This window comes from Amphibalanus amphitrite, unplaced genomic scaffold (assembly GCF_019059575.1).
Source record: "Amphibalanus amphitrite isolate SeventyFive unplaced genomic scaffold, NRLGWU_Aamphi_draft 001173F_arrow, whole genome shotgun sequence".
NCBI classification, from domain to species: Eukaryota; Metazoa; Arthropoda; class Thecostraca; order Balanomorpha; family Balanidae; genus Amphibalanus; species Amphibalanus amphitrite.
The window spans coordinates 182,654-198,837 of NW_024882667.1; the positions used below are offsets into that span (position 1 = coordinate 182,654).

General features: G+C 48.2%; 1 protein-coding gene across 1 annotated transcript; it reads left to right on the forward strand.

Moving 5' to 3' along the window:
- The first annotated feature begins 7,411 nt into the window (after positions 1-7,411).
- On the forward strand, positions 7,412-15,527 carry LOC122370849 (transmembrane protein 45B-like). Its single transcript, XM_043346804.1, has 5 exons — positions 7,412-7,591; positions 9,206-9,446; positions 9,813-10,039; positions 10,672-10,875; positions 13,930-15,527. The coding sequence occupies exons 2-5, from the start codon at positions 9,239-9,241 to the stop codon at positions 14,122-14,124; spliced, it is 834 nt and encodes a 277-aa protein (XP_043202739.1). The 5' UTR covers positions 7,412-7,591; positions 9,206-9,238; the 3' UTR covers positions 14,125-15,527.
- The last annotated feature ends 657 nt before the right edge of the window (positions 15,528-16,184 follow it).

Genomic DNA, 16,184 nt, shown 5'->3' on the forward strand with positions numbered 1-16,184 from the left:
TGTCCGTCCAAAAATGTCCAAGCCAGCCATTTGTCCGAAGATGTCCGACATCTACGCAATAGTTTACACTTAACACCGTTATTTAATTTGTGTATCGTTACCAGCTCAAAGGTGTTAAGCATATCGAAAGCTGAGCGTTCTAATAGCCAATCAATGTTGAACACGATTACTTTATTAAAATGCTGAGGTGTAGCAAGTGATTGTCGAAGGTTGTCCAAAGCCTGCTGTCATTTTCCAACCGAATTCCGAATTGGACATTGGACAAAATCGGAATTCCGAAGATTCAAGTTCCGATTGACACCACTAATAACTACCGAGTACGGATCGACGATCGAATCTGGCTAGTGAGTCGAAGAAGGCACAAATGAGCTCAGAATGAGCTGTGGGATCGAATGATATGCAAAACGGCTTCTTTCAACTAAGTTTGTGACCTGAATGTTTTGACCTGACCCTGACCAACACCCTAACCCGGCAGTTGCTGGGGTATTTCGCCACCCACCGTTTGCTGGGGGGGGGGGCGTTAAACGCCCCCAGCCGATAACTCGAGAACCAATAGGCGCAGCGAAACGCACGAGGCGGCAAACGAAAGAACGCGACGAGACGCTTCAGATGACTACATTAAAGTTGAATTTTGAGGTCACAGGTCAGGTCAAGGTCAGGTCAAACACCTGATTCTGAAATCGGGCTTTCAGTAGCATGGACTTCAGGACTTCGCAATGGGCGCCTCTCGTCATAAACTCTGTCAAAACGGTGCACAATCCATCATATAAGGCCTACAAGAGTGTCAGCTCCATGCAGGGGTCAGTCAAGCATAGGTCAGGGTCAAGGTCAGGTCAACCGGGCAGGCACATATCCCCGAAAATAAAAACTGATATTCGCAGCCTGTGACACATGTTTTATGGGTAATTTGGGGCGTAGAACACGATGGTGGCATTCATTTTATCATATGTGTACGTGTTTGGCTAAAAAAGTTCAATTTAAGAAATTCATGTATCATGGTCGTGAAGTAGTCACGAGAAATTGCCAAGATTCAGTTCAAGATTTTGGAAAATGCGGAACGATCATCAATAATCGAAGATAGCCATTTGATTCTTCATGGTATTGGCAGTCTAATGGCGTTTACGGCATGTCTATATGTCTATTCTGTGATTTTATATGATTTTTTGAACATATGCCGTTTTTGGTCGAAAACTCAGAAATCATGACGTCACTAAAACCTCGATATCTCAAAAAATTTCCGACCGATTTTTTTGAAACTTTGTCACAATAAACTTCAATCAATTCCCTACAGGTACCCAAAATTTGGCGCGCCTGCGGCGCGCCGTTTTTATGCTATGGCCCGGCGAAAAAAGTGGGGGCGTTTAACGCCCCCCCCCCCAGCAACTCGCGGGCTAAGGCCTGAGCCTAAATTGATTCATATAAAAATTGCATCTTTTCGACGCATCTGAGAAATGGACATGAGGCTGTCGGCAATGGTGTCAAATTGGCTCTGCGACCTTTTTTGGCAGTTATTCACCAAAACCAAAACTCTGCCTTGGCGCCTACTTGGCCTGACCTCAGAGGACAGAGGTCACCAGCTGACCGGTACCTAAGTAAGTATAATAGCCGGTACTATAACTTAGTACCGGCTATTAACCCGGCAGTTGCTGGGGTATTTCGCCACCCACCGTTTCCTGGGGGGGGGGGGGGGGGCGTTAAACGCCCCCAGCCGATAACTCGAGAACCAATAGGCGCAGCGAAACGCACGAGGCGGCAAACGAAAGAAAGCGACGAGACGCTTCAGATGAGTACTTTAAAGTTGAATTTTGAGGTCACAGGTCAGGTCAAGGTCAGGTCAAACACCTAAAATCGGGCTTTCAGTAGCATGGACTTCAGGACTTCGCAATGGGCGCCTCTCGTCATAAACTCTGTCAAAACGGTGCACAATCCATCATATAAGGCCTACAAGAGTGTCAGCTCCATGCAGGGGTCAGTCAAGCATAGGTCAGGGTCAAGGTCAGGTCAACCGGGCAGGCACATATCCCCGAAAATCAAAACTGATATTCGCAGCCTGTGACACATGTTTTATGGGTAATTTGGGGCGTAGAACACGATGGTGACATTCATTTTATCATATGTGTACGTGTTTGGCTAAAAAAGTTCAATTTAAGAAATTCATGTATCATGGTCGTGAAGTAGTCACGAGAAATTGCCAAGATTTAGTTCAAGATTTTGGAAAATGCCGAACGATAATCAATAATCGAAGATAGCCATTTGATTCTCCATGGTATTGGCAGTCTAATGGCGTTTACGGCATGTCTATATGTCTATTCTGTGATTTTATATGATTTTTTGAACATATGCCGTTTTTGGTCGAAAACTCAGAAATCATGACGTCACTAAAACCTCGATATCTCAAAAATTTTCCGACCGATTTTTTTGAAACTTTGTCACAATAAACTTCAATCAATTCCCTACAGGTACCCAAAATTTGGCGCGCCTGCGGCGCGCCGTTTTTATGCTATGGCCCGGCAAAAAAAGTGGGGGCGTTTAACGCCCCCCCCCCCCCAGCAACTCGCGGGTTAACCCGGCGGCCGCTGGGCCTCCGCGCCACCCGCCGGCCGCTGGGGGGGGCATAAAGTTGCCCCCCCCTTTACTTCTGCGACGATATCGTCGCAACGCGAAGAGATAGAGAAGCGAAACTTTGCACACATCTTCCTGAATACCTAGCCGAGGTTGTGTCCAAATTTGGTGTCGATCCCATTTGAAATGACGTCACAGTGACGTCATAAGTGAAATTATAGATTTGCGACTCTCATATTCCTCACGATACATCACATATATGGGACCGAATATAAAGGGCCGATTATTGGTCAGAAACTAGATGGAAGTGTAGTAAGATGTTTTAGGATGACAGCAGGTGCTGTCTAGTTCATTTACAGTCGAGTTTCATGCTCAGCGTCATCAGAAACGGTCCATATCGGAAAACGACAAAACTTTATGACGTCACTGTGACGTCATCTTAGGTGCTACAACCACCAAACTTTCCTCAAACATTGCCTAGGTATTCATTTGAAGCTATGCCAAGTTTCACGTTCGTAGCTCATCAGGTTTCGGAGATATTTTACAAAACGTAAAGGGGGGGCAACTTTATGCCCCCCCCCCCAGCGGCTCGTGGGTTAATAGCCGGCGGCGAGTCAGCGGACAGCAGCGCCCGTGACACATTCTTCAGATCGCGCAGATGAACCCTGTCAGCAATAGCCCTTTTCACGACGGGCTGTCCGGCGAGTGCACTTTATTTGACCAAATCTGCACCAATCTCTTTTACAGCAAATATCTTTATTTTATGAATTTATTTGAGTGTTGTAAATTCGATGATACTCTCTGATAATATGACAAAGCAGGCGTGTAAGCATTTAGTGCAACCCTAACTGATAACTAGGTAGGTACTAAGAGACACACTGAACCTAATTTGACCAAACCTGCACCTAATCTGCACCAAATTTGCACCAAATGTGTACCATATGGCCGTCGTAAAAACGGCTACTATGTAGTCGCTATGTCTCATAACGGCGCACACGCTCATTTTCGTAATGTTGAGCTCAGTTACAAGGGAAAATGGCGGAAGCCGGGGACGGGGTACCATTTGCCCCTCGGCCTCCTGCCTGTTCAGGGTGTCCCAGAATTACCCGAACATTTATTTTCTGGCTAAAAGCACGATCGTGCACGATTCTAATGATATTCAAGCATCATACTTTTTTAGACATCTCAAAGCTATCGAGTATCGAGTTTGGAGGCTGTGCGCTTTTAGTGACCGGTCACGACTCGAGTCAATTGTTATCCAGAGCCAGATGAGGGTAGTCCCTTTCCGTTTTTAGCTTTAGCCAGAAATAGGCAGCCATGATGAATCAAGTGCCGTTCTCAACTTTGTAAACGGACTTTCGGCATGGTTCTTGGTGGAGAGCTCCAGCGGCTCATCTGCGAGCAGGTAGGAGTGGGCAAAACGCAGTCATATCAGCGAGCCAAGCCAGAGAGAGAGAGAGCGAGAGGTAGCCTGATCGACAAGCCTGGGCGCGGCTAAAAAGGGCCATGCACCAGCTGTCAAGTGGGTGGTTGCCATTGGACAATAAGCGTCACCGATCTGGTTAAAAACAATATCAGGGTTAGCTGCAAAACATCAGTCTTCTTTGTACCACTATTTTTGACAAAATTTTGGAATTAACCCGCGCCCCGCTGGGCTGTTCAGCCATACGCGCCCTGCTGGGGGGGGGGGGCAGATTCTGCCCCCCCTGTCTAACTTCCGAACTGATGGTCGTAGAAAGACGAGGAAAACGGCAATCGAAAGCTCTCAACAAGGCGGATCTTAAGAGCCCAAATTTTTTGCTTAAGTAGGTCAGAGGTCAGGTCAAGGTCAGGTCAAGGGTACAAGATGCAAGTTTCTACAGTATCGGCCTTGCACCGTAGTTGCCGAAGAATGGACTGAGACTGATTGCCCAAAACGTGTTCTTAGACTACCAAGACAATATTAGTTGCATACAATGTCATTCAAAGGTCAAGGTCAAGGTCAGGTCAGGTCATGTCAGGTCACCAAAAACAAAATATAGAAAAGGGCATGTGCGACACATGTTTTATGGGTCATTTTACTCATAGAATTCAACAGGCGCACTCAATAAGTGGTATGGACCTCTGGATGAATTTCAGGTCGAGGTCAGGTCAAGGTCAAGTCAAGTGAGGTCAAATTTTGAAGTTGGTTGTTAAGGCCTAAAAAGGTGTCTATCTGATGCAGTTTTTCACGGCGAATCAAATGGTGCTATTTTTGTTTCCGTACGAGGTCTAGAACTTCAAAAAAAAAAATCATTTTTCAAAATTTTTGTCTGTCGTGACGTCATAAAATTTTGAATAACTTCCACATTTTTGAACCGATTCTTCTAAAAATTGGTATGTAGGTGCACATAGACCACTTCTTTGACATATATTCCGGTTTTTTCGATACACTCAAAATTTTGGATTTTATAAATATTTTCCAAAAAAAAAAACAGTTTTTTGAAGAAAAAAAAAATTGGGCCAAAATTCAAAATTTTCAAAAACCGAGAGCCATTTGATAGACAAAGTAGAATCACGTATAACCTTTTTTGTTACGTCTTGATTCCTTTAAAAATGAAGATGTTAGCGGCGTTTGAAATTTTGCCATTTTTGAGGCGAAAATGGCGAACATGACGTCACTAAAACGTCAATTTCTCAAAAAAAAATTCGACGGATTTCGCTCAAATTTTCAGGGAACGTGTCAAATTGATGTATGATAAGGTACTGAAAGTTTGACGTCGCTGGCGTAACGCGTTTAGAAGTTATTGGCGAAAAACGGGAGGGGGGCAGATTCTGCCCCCCCCAGCGGGGCGCGGGGGGTCCCTCGCCTGAAAAAAATATGCCAAAACTACCGGAAAAGCAGCGCAAATCGCTACAACTTAGCAAAAAAAAAAACATAGCATATGCAACAAAAATGTAAATAGAAACACACTTTGTGGCCCAAGTAAAGTATTCTGTCTTTTGAACCGCCCGAAAAAGGCGTGTGTGGACGTCAGGTGGCGGCAACGCAACGCCCAAACAGCGGAGACGGCCAGGCACCCGTTAAAATCAAATTGTGAGACATTTTTAGCCACGGTTGACGGTGCACTCATTCAGCTTCACATGATGCTCCAACTACGACCGGTAACACAGGGCACTACTGCGGTAATATTCTAGCGTTACAAAAACTGGAATATGCATAAGTACATGTCAAGATATATGCGACACAGTGCGTTTGTACCTATATTATACGAGTATATGGGAGGCAACTGCACGGCATACAATAATTCGTGCACTGCGAGGCGGCGTAGCGAAGCACTACTCCGCCTCGCACGCCACATGTCCAGGTGTGCCGAGTGTAACGATATAATTGAATCACCGGTCATTATTCACTCACCACTCATTCAAAGAAAGAAAGCTGGGACACGGTTTATTTGGTACGGGGACAAATCATCCGGCTCGGGCGCCGTACGGCGGCGCGCTCGCGCGGCGGCAAGTGCGTCAAACGCGGTCCCAGCTGCCTAAGCAGGGCAGCCGTCCGACGTAAAATCACACCGAATTTATAAAAAACAACTGGATGTCGCGAACCAAATGGTCATGAACGGGTTTGTTTTGGAAACTCAATCTGTTGGAAGCCAAAGGCCGCGCCATGTTGAGGCATGGAGCTTCTCCACTTCAGACGTCAAAAACAACGCAACAGTGGTGTGGGCAGAAATTTTTGTTTAGGGGATGAATGCGTTATGGCCTAAGAACACTATGATCAATGATTTAAATTTAATCGAAAATGATCGTATTATCCTCCGGCAAGAGGCCTAAGAAAACTGGCCTTCAACCAAGTTCGGGAGATCCGCAAAACAGCTGGAACCAAGATCGGCTGGCATTTTCCCACCATTGTTGGCTAATCAAGTAATTAGCGTTTCCATTGCATGTGCCATTTCATAGCCACCCTAGTTGACTATATTGGGCGATAAAAAGAAAAAAGCGCAATTGTGTTTGCCTTATATAATATATATTATACGCTAATTAACAATGTTCGGGTAATTCTGGGACACCCTGTAGAAAACCGAACTTCGCCCTTAAGCTTTGAAATAGCTCCCGTTTCCCTGCTTGAACACATGCATATTGCATAGACACTAGACATTGAGCAACAACACGACGCGTTACACGCTTCTGAATCAGTTGTAAGGGTATTTTATCCCGCGCGGGGCTGTGGGCTGTGGAGGGGAGGGGTGAGGAGTAGGGCGGTCAGCACCCGTCTGTCTAACTGCTCCTTGGCCAGTGACTGCACGTCAGCGACTCACGGTAGGCAGCGTTCGAAAAGTGTAAAAAATCATGAAGGAAGTAGGTACCTATTTCAGCCAATTCAGGCCAAAGGTTAGGCCGTCAGGGGTCATTCAAAGTAAAACTTTGTATACTTCAACACGTTTTGACAAATCTGTGCAGAACTCGAAAACGGGGCTTGTTCATGAGCTCACTCACTCGTCGGGCAAACCGACTCCAGGGCCCAATCTTACCAAATGCCGTGAATGCGTATTCACGGCATTTGGTAACATTCAAAACTATTCAACATTCATTTATTCATTCGTTCGGGTAACATTCATAATCATTCTCGCTATGAAAATCATTGGATAAGATTAGCTGGGTGTAAATAAAAGGGATATCATTGACATCAGTGCCATAAACTTCGGCCAGTGCTGCCAAATCCTATTCACGGCATTGGTAAGATTGGGCCCATGTGACGAGTCCGGCCACTCTACAGTCGTCGGTCGGCTAATCTGGCCGCTCTACTATCGTCGGTCGCTATCGTTACTATCGTCGGTCGCTATCGCTACTATCGCCGGCTTCGTCGAGCATTGGACATGGACAGCGTGCCCCCGGGACACACGGACAGTGACGCTGTGTGGTGGCGGTCGGCCCGGGGTGCGGGAGTGTTGAGACCGGGTCAGACGCAGGGAGCCCGCGGAAACGCTGTAACGGCACCTGTGCGCGACCATCAGCTACATAGGTGAATTAGCCAGGTCTCTTGGAGCTTCACACTGAGCTGCCTTTGGTAAGTTTTCGGTTGATATTAATGAGGTATGCGTGTTCAATGCTGAGAGTGTAAAAGCACTTAAGAGTTGTGAGATTGCATTCCATAAACCGAGTTATTCATCTTAGCGTCCAATAATCTTGCCCTATAAATTGAGCTTGCCCTAAATATGACTTTCCAGATCAGTGTTGGATGGTACGGCAGATAGCGTCTCCGCTCATATGAGCGTTGTGCACTCTTACTCCTCTGATATGAACGCTCATATGATACAACTCTGTTCTTGAGATTAGAGAGGTCAAAAGTTCAACACGATCAGCGAATGAACAGCGTTGCGGTCGTTTGACGTTTATATACCCAGGCTCGGTATGGGCCAGAATTCGACGAGGCTCTATGTCCCGTCAAATTGTTTTTTTTTTAATGTTGGGCTCAGCCCCTCGGCGTTGGGTATCAAAAAGGAAAAAAAGCAGCTAAATTGGTTCAAGAGTCCTACTAAAAAAAGGTTCAAAAGGTGATGACGGCACCGGGGCACGGCTGACTGTTGCCGTTTTAATTCAACAATTCAACAGTTCATCGCCTTCGCTTACCTGTATGATCAAATTCTGATATATACATACAGTCGTTATTTTATGCCTACTTTTTCCAGCTATGCCACACTTCCCGTCATGTAACTAAAGAGGTTTAACCCTCGCCTGTGTGCGGCGTTTTACAGCGTCTAATGCGTATGGGGAGGGGGGGGGGGTCGGTAAGCCTCCCCCTCTGCCGTTCGGCCCCAGATCAAGCTAGAGCTTGGCGAAGAAAAAAAGGGTTTGCTGCCCGTGACGAGAGGAAGCCGATTTTATCAATTTTGGGGTTCTAGGTCATTGGTTGACCTTCAAGTTCAGGTCAATGACCGGAAATTCGGGAATATCGGGACCTGCTAGAACTTCGTAAACTGAAGCTGTTGTAGGTTTTTTTTCGGGGTTCTGATCATGAATTTCATGTTAGTTTTGATCACAGATGATATACCTATTCATGGATTTAGGCCAAATCGGGTCAGGTCAATTAGTAGGCGTCCCGCCGGCTACCATAATAGGTGTCAACTTCCACTAACGGCGTCGTAATACGTTAGGAAGGCACTAAATCTAATTCGTAAATGTTCGAAGGATGCTAAATTCGAAATCAGCTCCAAAAACTACCCTAGAAACATGTACAACTCGAAAAGTGAGCCAAGGTCATCGAAGGTCAATGACCTGACCTGAGCTTCACGTGACCTTCACACCCACCATAATGCATGGGACCAACATCATATCACATGTTTGAACGTTTAAAAACACAAAAAGACGCGCGGATAATATGAGCTGACATATGCCGAATCGCGATTCCGGCCAAACATGGTCTCGAAAAATAGGTCACAGGTCAAAGGTCATCTGGGTCAGGGTCACAAAATGTAAAGTGTATGTGTAAAATTGAACAACTCGAGGGTACTGGAAGTTTCGTCGTGATCGGCCGTTTTTTTTTGCGCGAGTTATTCGCGAAAAACCTAATGGGGGATGTACGTTTGACGATAAGTGCGAGGATTAAGTTCAGTTCCAAGTAACCGTCTCGTCACGAGTTACAACCAAGCCTTCAATCGCCTTCTCACCATGTCCCCCACAGAGGTCCAGTCGCGCCTCCAGCACCGCTGCCATCATGGGCACGCTGATGGGCCACGTCGTCCCGGGCTCCATCTTCCTCATCGGCGGGCTCTGGTGGACGTTCAACATCTGGAGCCGCTACTTCGCGGCGCTGAAGAGCCGCGGACGCTTCCACTCCACCATGTCCTTCCCACTGAGGCGCGGCTCGAGGGTCCCCTGGGAGAGCATCGTCGTCATCATGTGCGCCATCGCCGCCATCGCAGGTCAGAAGGGCGGCATCCACAGTCGCTGCTTCTTCACCGCTCTAGTCGCTGCCACTCCCTCCTGGTTTCGCTTAGACTCTGCAGCCCAATGTCATAATGTTGCGATTTGGATAGCAATGCGGGTGACAGGATGGATGCGGAAGGAAACATCTAAAGGGATACGCAACGCATTCATAATTTGACCATACCTTTTTTCGTAACGAAAGTACTTCAATCGAGGTTTTGCATTAATTGCGTTTTGAATAAAGAATATAATGCGATAGCAATGCATCTGTTCAGTCTGTGGTGCCTCGAGGATTTCTCCTCACGTAACCATGGAAAAGGCTCAGCCTCCGCTACCTATATCAGCACCCCTTCCCTCCCCAGGCGAGATCGTGACGGGCTGGCGCGGGGACCGTCTGGTGGAGATGGGTAACGGCCAGCACGCCGTCATGTACTTCATGTTCGCCATCAGCAGCGCCGCAGAGGCAGCGCGCGTCACCGGCTACGAGCTGCTCCCCGGCCTGGAGTACGTCCTGGCGGTGATGGCACTGGCCGCCGAGGCGCTGCTCTTCGCGTTCCACGGACACGGCTCCTCCGAGCTGGAGATGCTGGTAGGTGGCTGGGTATAGATGGAGATGCTGGTAGGTGGCTGGGAGGAGCTGGAGATGCTGGTAGGTGGCTGGGAGGAGCTGGAGATGCTGGTAGGTGGCTGGGGATAGATGGAGATGCTGGTAGGTGGCTGGGGATAGATGGAGATGCTGGTAGGTGGCTGGGAGGAGCTGGAGATGCTGGTAGGTGGCTGGGGATAGCTGGAGATGCTGGTAGGTGGCTGGGGATAGCTGGAGATGCTGGTAGGTGGCTGGGAGGAGCTGGAGATGCTGGTAGGTGGCTGGGAGGAGCTGGAGATGCTGGTAGGTGGCTGGGAGGAGCTGGAGATGCTGGTAGGTGTCTGGGGATAGCTGGAGATGCTGGTAGGTGGCTGGGAGGAGCTGGAGACGCTGGTAGGTGGCTGGGAGGAGCTGGAGATGCTGGTAGGTGTCTGGGAGGTGGTTCCTCAGAGCTGAAACTGCTGCTAGGTGGCCCTCAGGTTCGTTACCTACTGCCGTACGCCGTTGTCAGGTCCTCCAGCTAGCACTATTCGTCGTTTTCAGGTTTCCCATCTAACACTATCGTTTTCAGATACACGATTTGAATCTGTGCGTCATTTTCCAACTCACCATCTGATGCTCTGCTTCGTTGTCAGGTCCACCATCTAATGCTGTACGTCGTCCTGGCCACGGCGCTGGCAGCTGCGGCGGAGGGGATCTGGAGGCACCGCGTGCTGCCCGCCTTGGGCAGGTGCTTCTTTTTCCTGCTGCAGGGAACCTGGTTCCTGCAGGTTGGCGTCATGTTGTACCCGCCCAGTGGCTGGCCGGGACATTACTACGACCCCAACAGCTACAGACAGGTGGGTACGGGAGGCTGCCAACAGCTACAGACAGGTGGGTACGGGAGGAGCTCAAACCACATGAGCTAATAGAGGTAGAACCCCGGGAAACTCGCGAGAAAAACTCAATAGCTCCGGTAACTGGTAATAATTTTTCGCTAGCCTGTTCTCAGAAGCAGTTGTGACGTAGGGTGGACGGTGTGGCTTCAGCTAAGGAAAAAATCGTTAAGATCGCGATTTGCTGTGGATTTTGTTCTGCAGTGGCTTTGGATTTCAAGCTCATTGCAACAGTGAGATTACCAGCATCGTACGTCTTTCATGGAGACGCGTAAAATAAAAACATACGCTTTCCCTGTAAAATTTTGACCGAGGATTAGCGTCATAACCTGATCGGAAAACGTTTGCTGCTTTTAAGTCGGTCGTGTTGTTTAGCTTGATGCAATTACATTGGATACGGTCTTGTTTTGCTCTAACACGGCTTTACCGAACTTACATAAAATAACCTCAGAGGTAAAGGATGGAGTCTATTTGCGTAATAAGACTCACAGATAGGGGCGTGAAAACGACACCTTCCCACACGTTCATGATAAGCAACGTAAATGATAAGCTACCACTGGCGGATCCAGGGGGGGCCACGGGGGCCATGGCCCCCCCCCCCAAAGGCCTAAAGTGGCCTGTTTGGCCCCCCCCCCCCAAAACGCCAGAAAAATTGCTAAGAAAATATACCTTGATGGAGGTTTTTAGCCACTTGGTGAAGTAAAGCTTTCCACAGCATAATATGGAAGCAATATAGTAGCAGTGAGGGTCAGTCAAAAGTTGCGCGAGCGGAGTCGACCTTAAAAAAAAGACGTTGGCGGTGTTTCGTGTGGTGTGGCATCACTGGCGGATCTGGGGGGGAGGGGGGGGGGGGGCACGGGAGCCTGAGGTGCCCCTGACAGGCCCGTGGTGCCCTTGCTAGGCCTGTGCTTAGGCCTGTGCTTCTGAAGCTTAGGAACGATTAGCCAGACTACAATGAAACTTTGAATGTAGCTTATATGTATCGTCACCCTTGCAGCTGCAACTTTAGCTATTGACATCTTCTTTTCAATCACTTCGCATTAAACAATCGCCAGTCAAAGCCAACCGTTGAGTTTGGTAAAACCCTACATTACTTTAGCGGTGGGCTGTACCTCTGGCGGGCCTAGGGTGCCCCTGCTAGGCTGCTGATGCCCCTGGGACCTGACAGGACTGTGGTGCCCCTGACAAGCCTAAAGTGCCCCCAACAGGCCCGTGATGCCCCCGACAGGCCCAAGGTGCCCCTGCGTGATGCCGTGATGCCTGCGAGGCCGGTGGTGCCCCCTGCGAGGCCGGTGGGGCCCCTGACAGGCCCATGGTGCCCCTGCTAGACCGGTGGTGCCCCTGGCAGGCCTGTGGTGCCCCTGCTAGGCCGCTGGTGCCCCTGGGCCCTGACAGGACTGTGGTGCCCCTGACAGGCCCAAGGTGCCCCTGCAAGGCCGGTGGTGCCCCTGTAAGGCCTGTGGTACCCCTGCTAGGCCTCTGGTGTCCCTGACAGGCCCATGGTGCCCCTGCGAGGCCGGCGGCGCCCCTGGCAGGTCTCTGGTGTCCCTGACAGACCTGGGGTGCCCCTGACAAGCCTGTGGGGCCCCTCACAGGCCCGTGGTGCCCTTGCTAGGCCTGTGGTGCCCCTGGCGGGCTGATGGTGCCCCTACTAGGCCGGTGGTGCCCCTGACAGGCCTGTGGTGCCCCCGGGCACCAAGGGGGTCATGACCCATGTGGCCCCCCTTGGATCTGCCACTGATGCATAATATATTGATTTGTAAAGGCGTTATGGCTTATGCAATATGCAATTGCAGGCACTTGGTATCCCTCACTTATCCCTCATTGGGGCTCTGGCGGGCTCCTGAGGGCCCACGTCTATCTCCGGGAGCCCATATAGACAGGCTCCTTTGGGTCCTTTCAGTACACTATAGCATAAGAGGTCTCCATGCGAGTCCTATGCATACATCTGAGGGCGTACCCTGATGTCTGAGGTACCCAACTGCAGCTCCAATGGTCTCTTCTTACACTGGCGGATCCAGGGAGGGGGCATTTAGGGCCATGCCTCCTTCCCAGAGGCCTAAAGTGGCCCGTTTTCCCCCTCCCCAAACGATAATGAAACATAGTTCAATCAGGGCGTGGCCCAGGAGCCGAGTTAGACAGGGCTGTTTTGCCACCTCCCGGCCTGCAAAGGGACCCAAGCACTGACTCGAAGCGGGTTAAAGAGACCCTCCCACCTTCAAAAAAGTTAATGAATTGGCATGAAAGTGATGTCGCTAGGTTCAGAAAGGGCGAAAACGAATATCTACCAAATTTTATCGAAAAATATTCACCGGTTTTCAAGAGATTAGACTTTTATTTTTGTTTACTTTTTGGGATATCCGCTGCTGTTCCTAGCGACTTTATTTGAAAGTGCAGCATTTGTTGCGCGCAAAGCAGCCTATACCACCGCATGCTACCAAACGTTTTAGTAAAATATTAAAAAATCATTAGATCTCCGCTGACGTCACACATTCAGAGGGGTATCCAAAAGCATTAGCCCCTCTGAATCAAAATGCTGCAATTTTGAAATTCAATATTTCCGATTTAAGGCATTTCTCGATGTTGTGAGTGCGTGCCGAAACCGGTAATTGTGAGCCAGGGACCCCATTTTAGCTATCTCAGCTCAAATCTAATGTTAAGGTGGGAGGGTCCCTTTAACTGGTCGATAAAAACAATGGTAAGTGTTTACAAAGTAATATAAAGGCATGGGTCGGGTGGGCTACCATTTATATATTTTTCTTTTTAGTTAAAAAAAAATTCATAGTGTCAGGGCTGTGACGAAAAATAAGTGGCCTAAATCCGATGAGAAAACAGGATTTCGGGGTACCCTAGGTTTGGCTCCTGCATGAGTTGGCCCCCCCCCCCCAAAACGCAAGCCTGGATCCGCCAGTGTAAGCTACGGTACTATCATCTATCATCTTTCTATCATCTCTGGACAATCAGAAAATGTCATCAAAATCACGAAGCGCCTCAACAGCATACCCTCGTTCCCTGCAGCGGAAACTGGCGACGGTGGTGTTCGTGCTGCACTGGGTCGGAGTGCTGACGACTATCGCCGCCATCGGCGTGTTCCTGCGCTGGAAACACGGCCTCGGCCTGCGCTCGCGAACTCCACGACCGAAGCACGGCGAGCGGCCCCGGAACGGCGCCGATACCACCCAGCTGCTGCACTCTTCGGATGACGAGCTATGAACGCCGTCGGGTCCGGAGCGGCGGTAGCAAGGACATACTCTCAAAAAAGTTCACTTATTTCCAAACACTCATCGGAGGCTATGTGTTACTGAGCAATTTTCATCCAACCTTCCCCACTAGCAAGCTTTTTTTCTGTGCGATAAGAAATGCGATTTTTTCTCAAATATCGGACGGTATAGGAAGGATGTCACAAATGTCCCTTTGAATTCACCAGTGCCTGTGAAAGAGCTTTTTGCTGAGCTTCGATGGTTTTCGACCATGCCACTGGTGGAAACTCTTCTCCGTGGTCTGTGTTACTTAATGTGCCTTGAAGGTGTTTTATTGTGGACTGTAGACGGTGATGAGAGAGGGAGAGAGAGAGAGAGACAGAGAGAGAGAGAGAGAGAGAGAGAGAGAGAGAGAGAGAGAGAGGGGGGGGGGAGTGCATCGTACTCACCTGTATTGTTCGATGTTAATGCACTTGCACGTTGACCATAGGCAAGAGAGCAATTGCAGGTACAGTACTTCACTCATATCTATCGGTTGTGGGTCATTGGATAATAGCAATGATTATCGGTGTATCATCCGGAAAGCACTTGATACGTGTGCACTTAGTTAGAAGTGCATGTTAACAATATGTATGAACTTCACGTCGTTTCTTTCCGAGACTCGCTGCAGCAAACCAGCATGGTCGGAGTCTTGTTAACGAGCATTCATGTGTAATTCTGTTGTAGGACAGAGTTCGTTGAAAAAGTTACGATGAATGTTAGTGCAGCTAGTTACTGTGCACAAATAATGAACTCGACACTCGTGAGCTCTGCTAAATGACGCACATCTAGTGCGCTACGACGCTGTTTACCTACCTAATTATTGTATGTACGTATGTACAATGCACATTATCCGTCATATGAGATCTCACGTGATCATCCCTTGTGCGTTTAACTACTTCGCTTTTTATGCATAACCGAAGGCGATTTAGTTAGGATTTTCGATTCGAACAATAACGAGCAAAAATCGACATTTTCAGTTTTGATTTTCAACTTGTTCAAGGCGACAATTCACGAGCATTTCAATACACAGCTTATCAGGGAGTCAAAGAATATAATCACTAAAAATGCTGGAAAGATTGAGCACATAAAAAGCGTGGACATAGCTAAATTGCAGCACCTAGACCTAGCACTCACGTGATTCTAAGAGACATCCCTGTTGGCTGTTGCCTCAGGAAAGATCATGCAACTCTAAACGCGAATCCAAGCCAAGAATGAATCGAGCTTATTCATGCTAATCTATGCGCCGCCTATCACATAGCGGCAGGTTTCAATAGTGTTATTCTTCTTGTTATTTGTACATACCCAGTACCCACCATGCGTGACTGACTTTGTAATTGTATACTTTGCTTTGTAATATATGTTCTGCTGCCACTACTCTTTCGTTTTCTTGTTAGGTGAAAACAAAGGTAAATCTGGCCATCATATACGCGTATGCTTGTCAAAAAAAGAGTGGCTTGCAGCTCTGGGAACATGACGTTATAGTATACATTGTAGTTACAGCAAAACAGCCAGGCTGACAAACTGGTGGATCTATAAAATGGGTCGGGAAACTCTGGGATTGGGGACCCCTGATTTCCGGCGATGCTTAGCTCTCAAACTCCTCCTGTCTTCCTTTGTCATGCGCTGTAAGCAATTTTTGATCTGGCAGAAGTTTCGAAACATGATTTCATGTCTCATGAATGGAAAATGACAAAATGTTGGCAGTTTCAGACGTTGTGTGAGGGACGAATGCCTCAAATGTCCCCCCTTAATTTCATGAGCTAAACCAGCTGTACTTAGTTCGCTGTTTCTTTCGATTGAGTGCCGAACTGTTTTTTTTTTTGAATGCCCAGAAACCAGTTTCGACAAAAATAATGTGATATACCGTATGCACGTAGTTATATGTATAATAAACCAATGATATGTGTATGTTTCTGTTGCCGTCAGACGGACCGCTGAGGCGCTGCTCCTGCTGGGTCATATGACCCTAATCAGACGCACCAAATACAGCGCTATCAATGGTACATACCTTTGAACGGTGTGCCGACTGTG

Excerpts from the sequence above, each read along its gene's own strand:
- LOC122370849 (XM_043346804.1), top strand. The coding sequence starts at position 9,239 with ATGGGCACGCTGATGGGCCACGTCGTCCCGGGCTCCATCTTCCTCATC. Across the intron at positions 10,040-10,671 it reads CCTCCGAGCTGGAGATGCTG|GTCCACCATCTAATGCTGTA; the intron begins GTAGGTGGCTGG and ends CTTCGTTGTCAG. Across the intron at positions 10,876-13,929 it reads ACCCCAACAGCTACAGACAG|CGGAAACTGGCGACGGTGGT; the intron begins GTGGGTACGGGA and ends CGTTCCCTGCAG.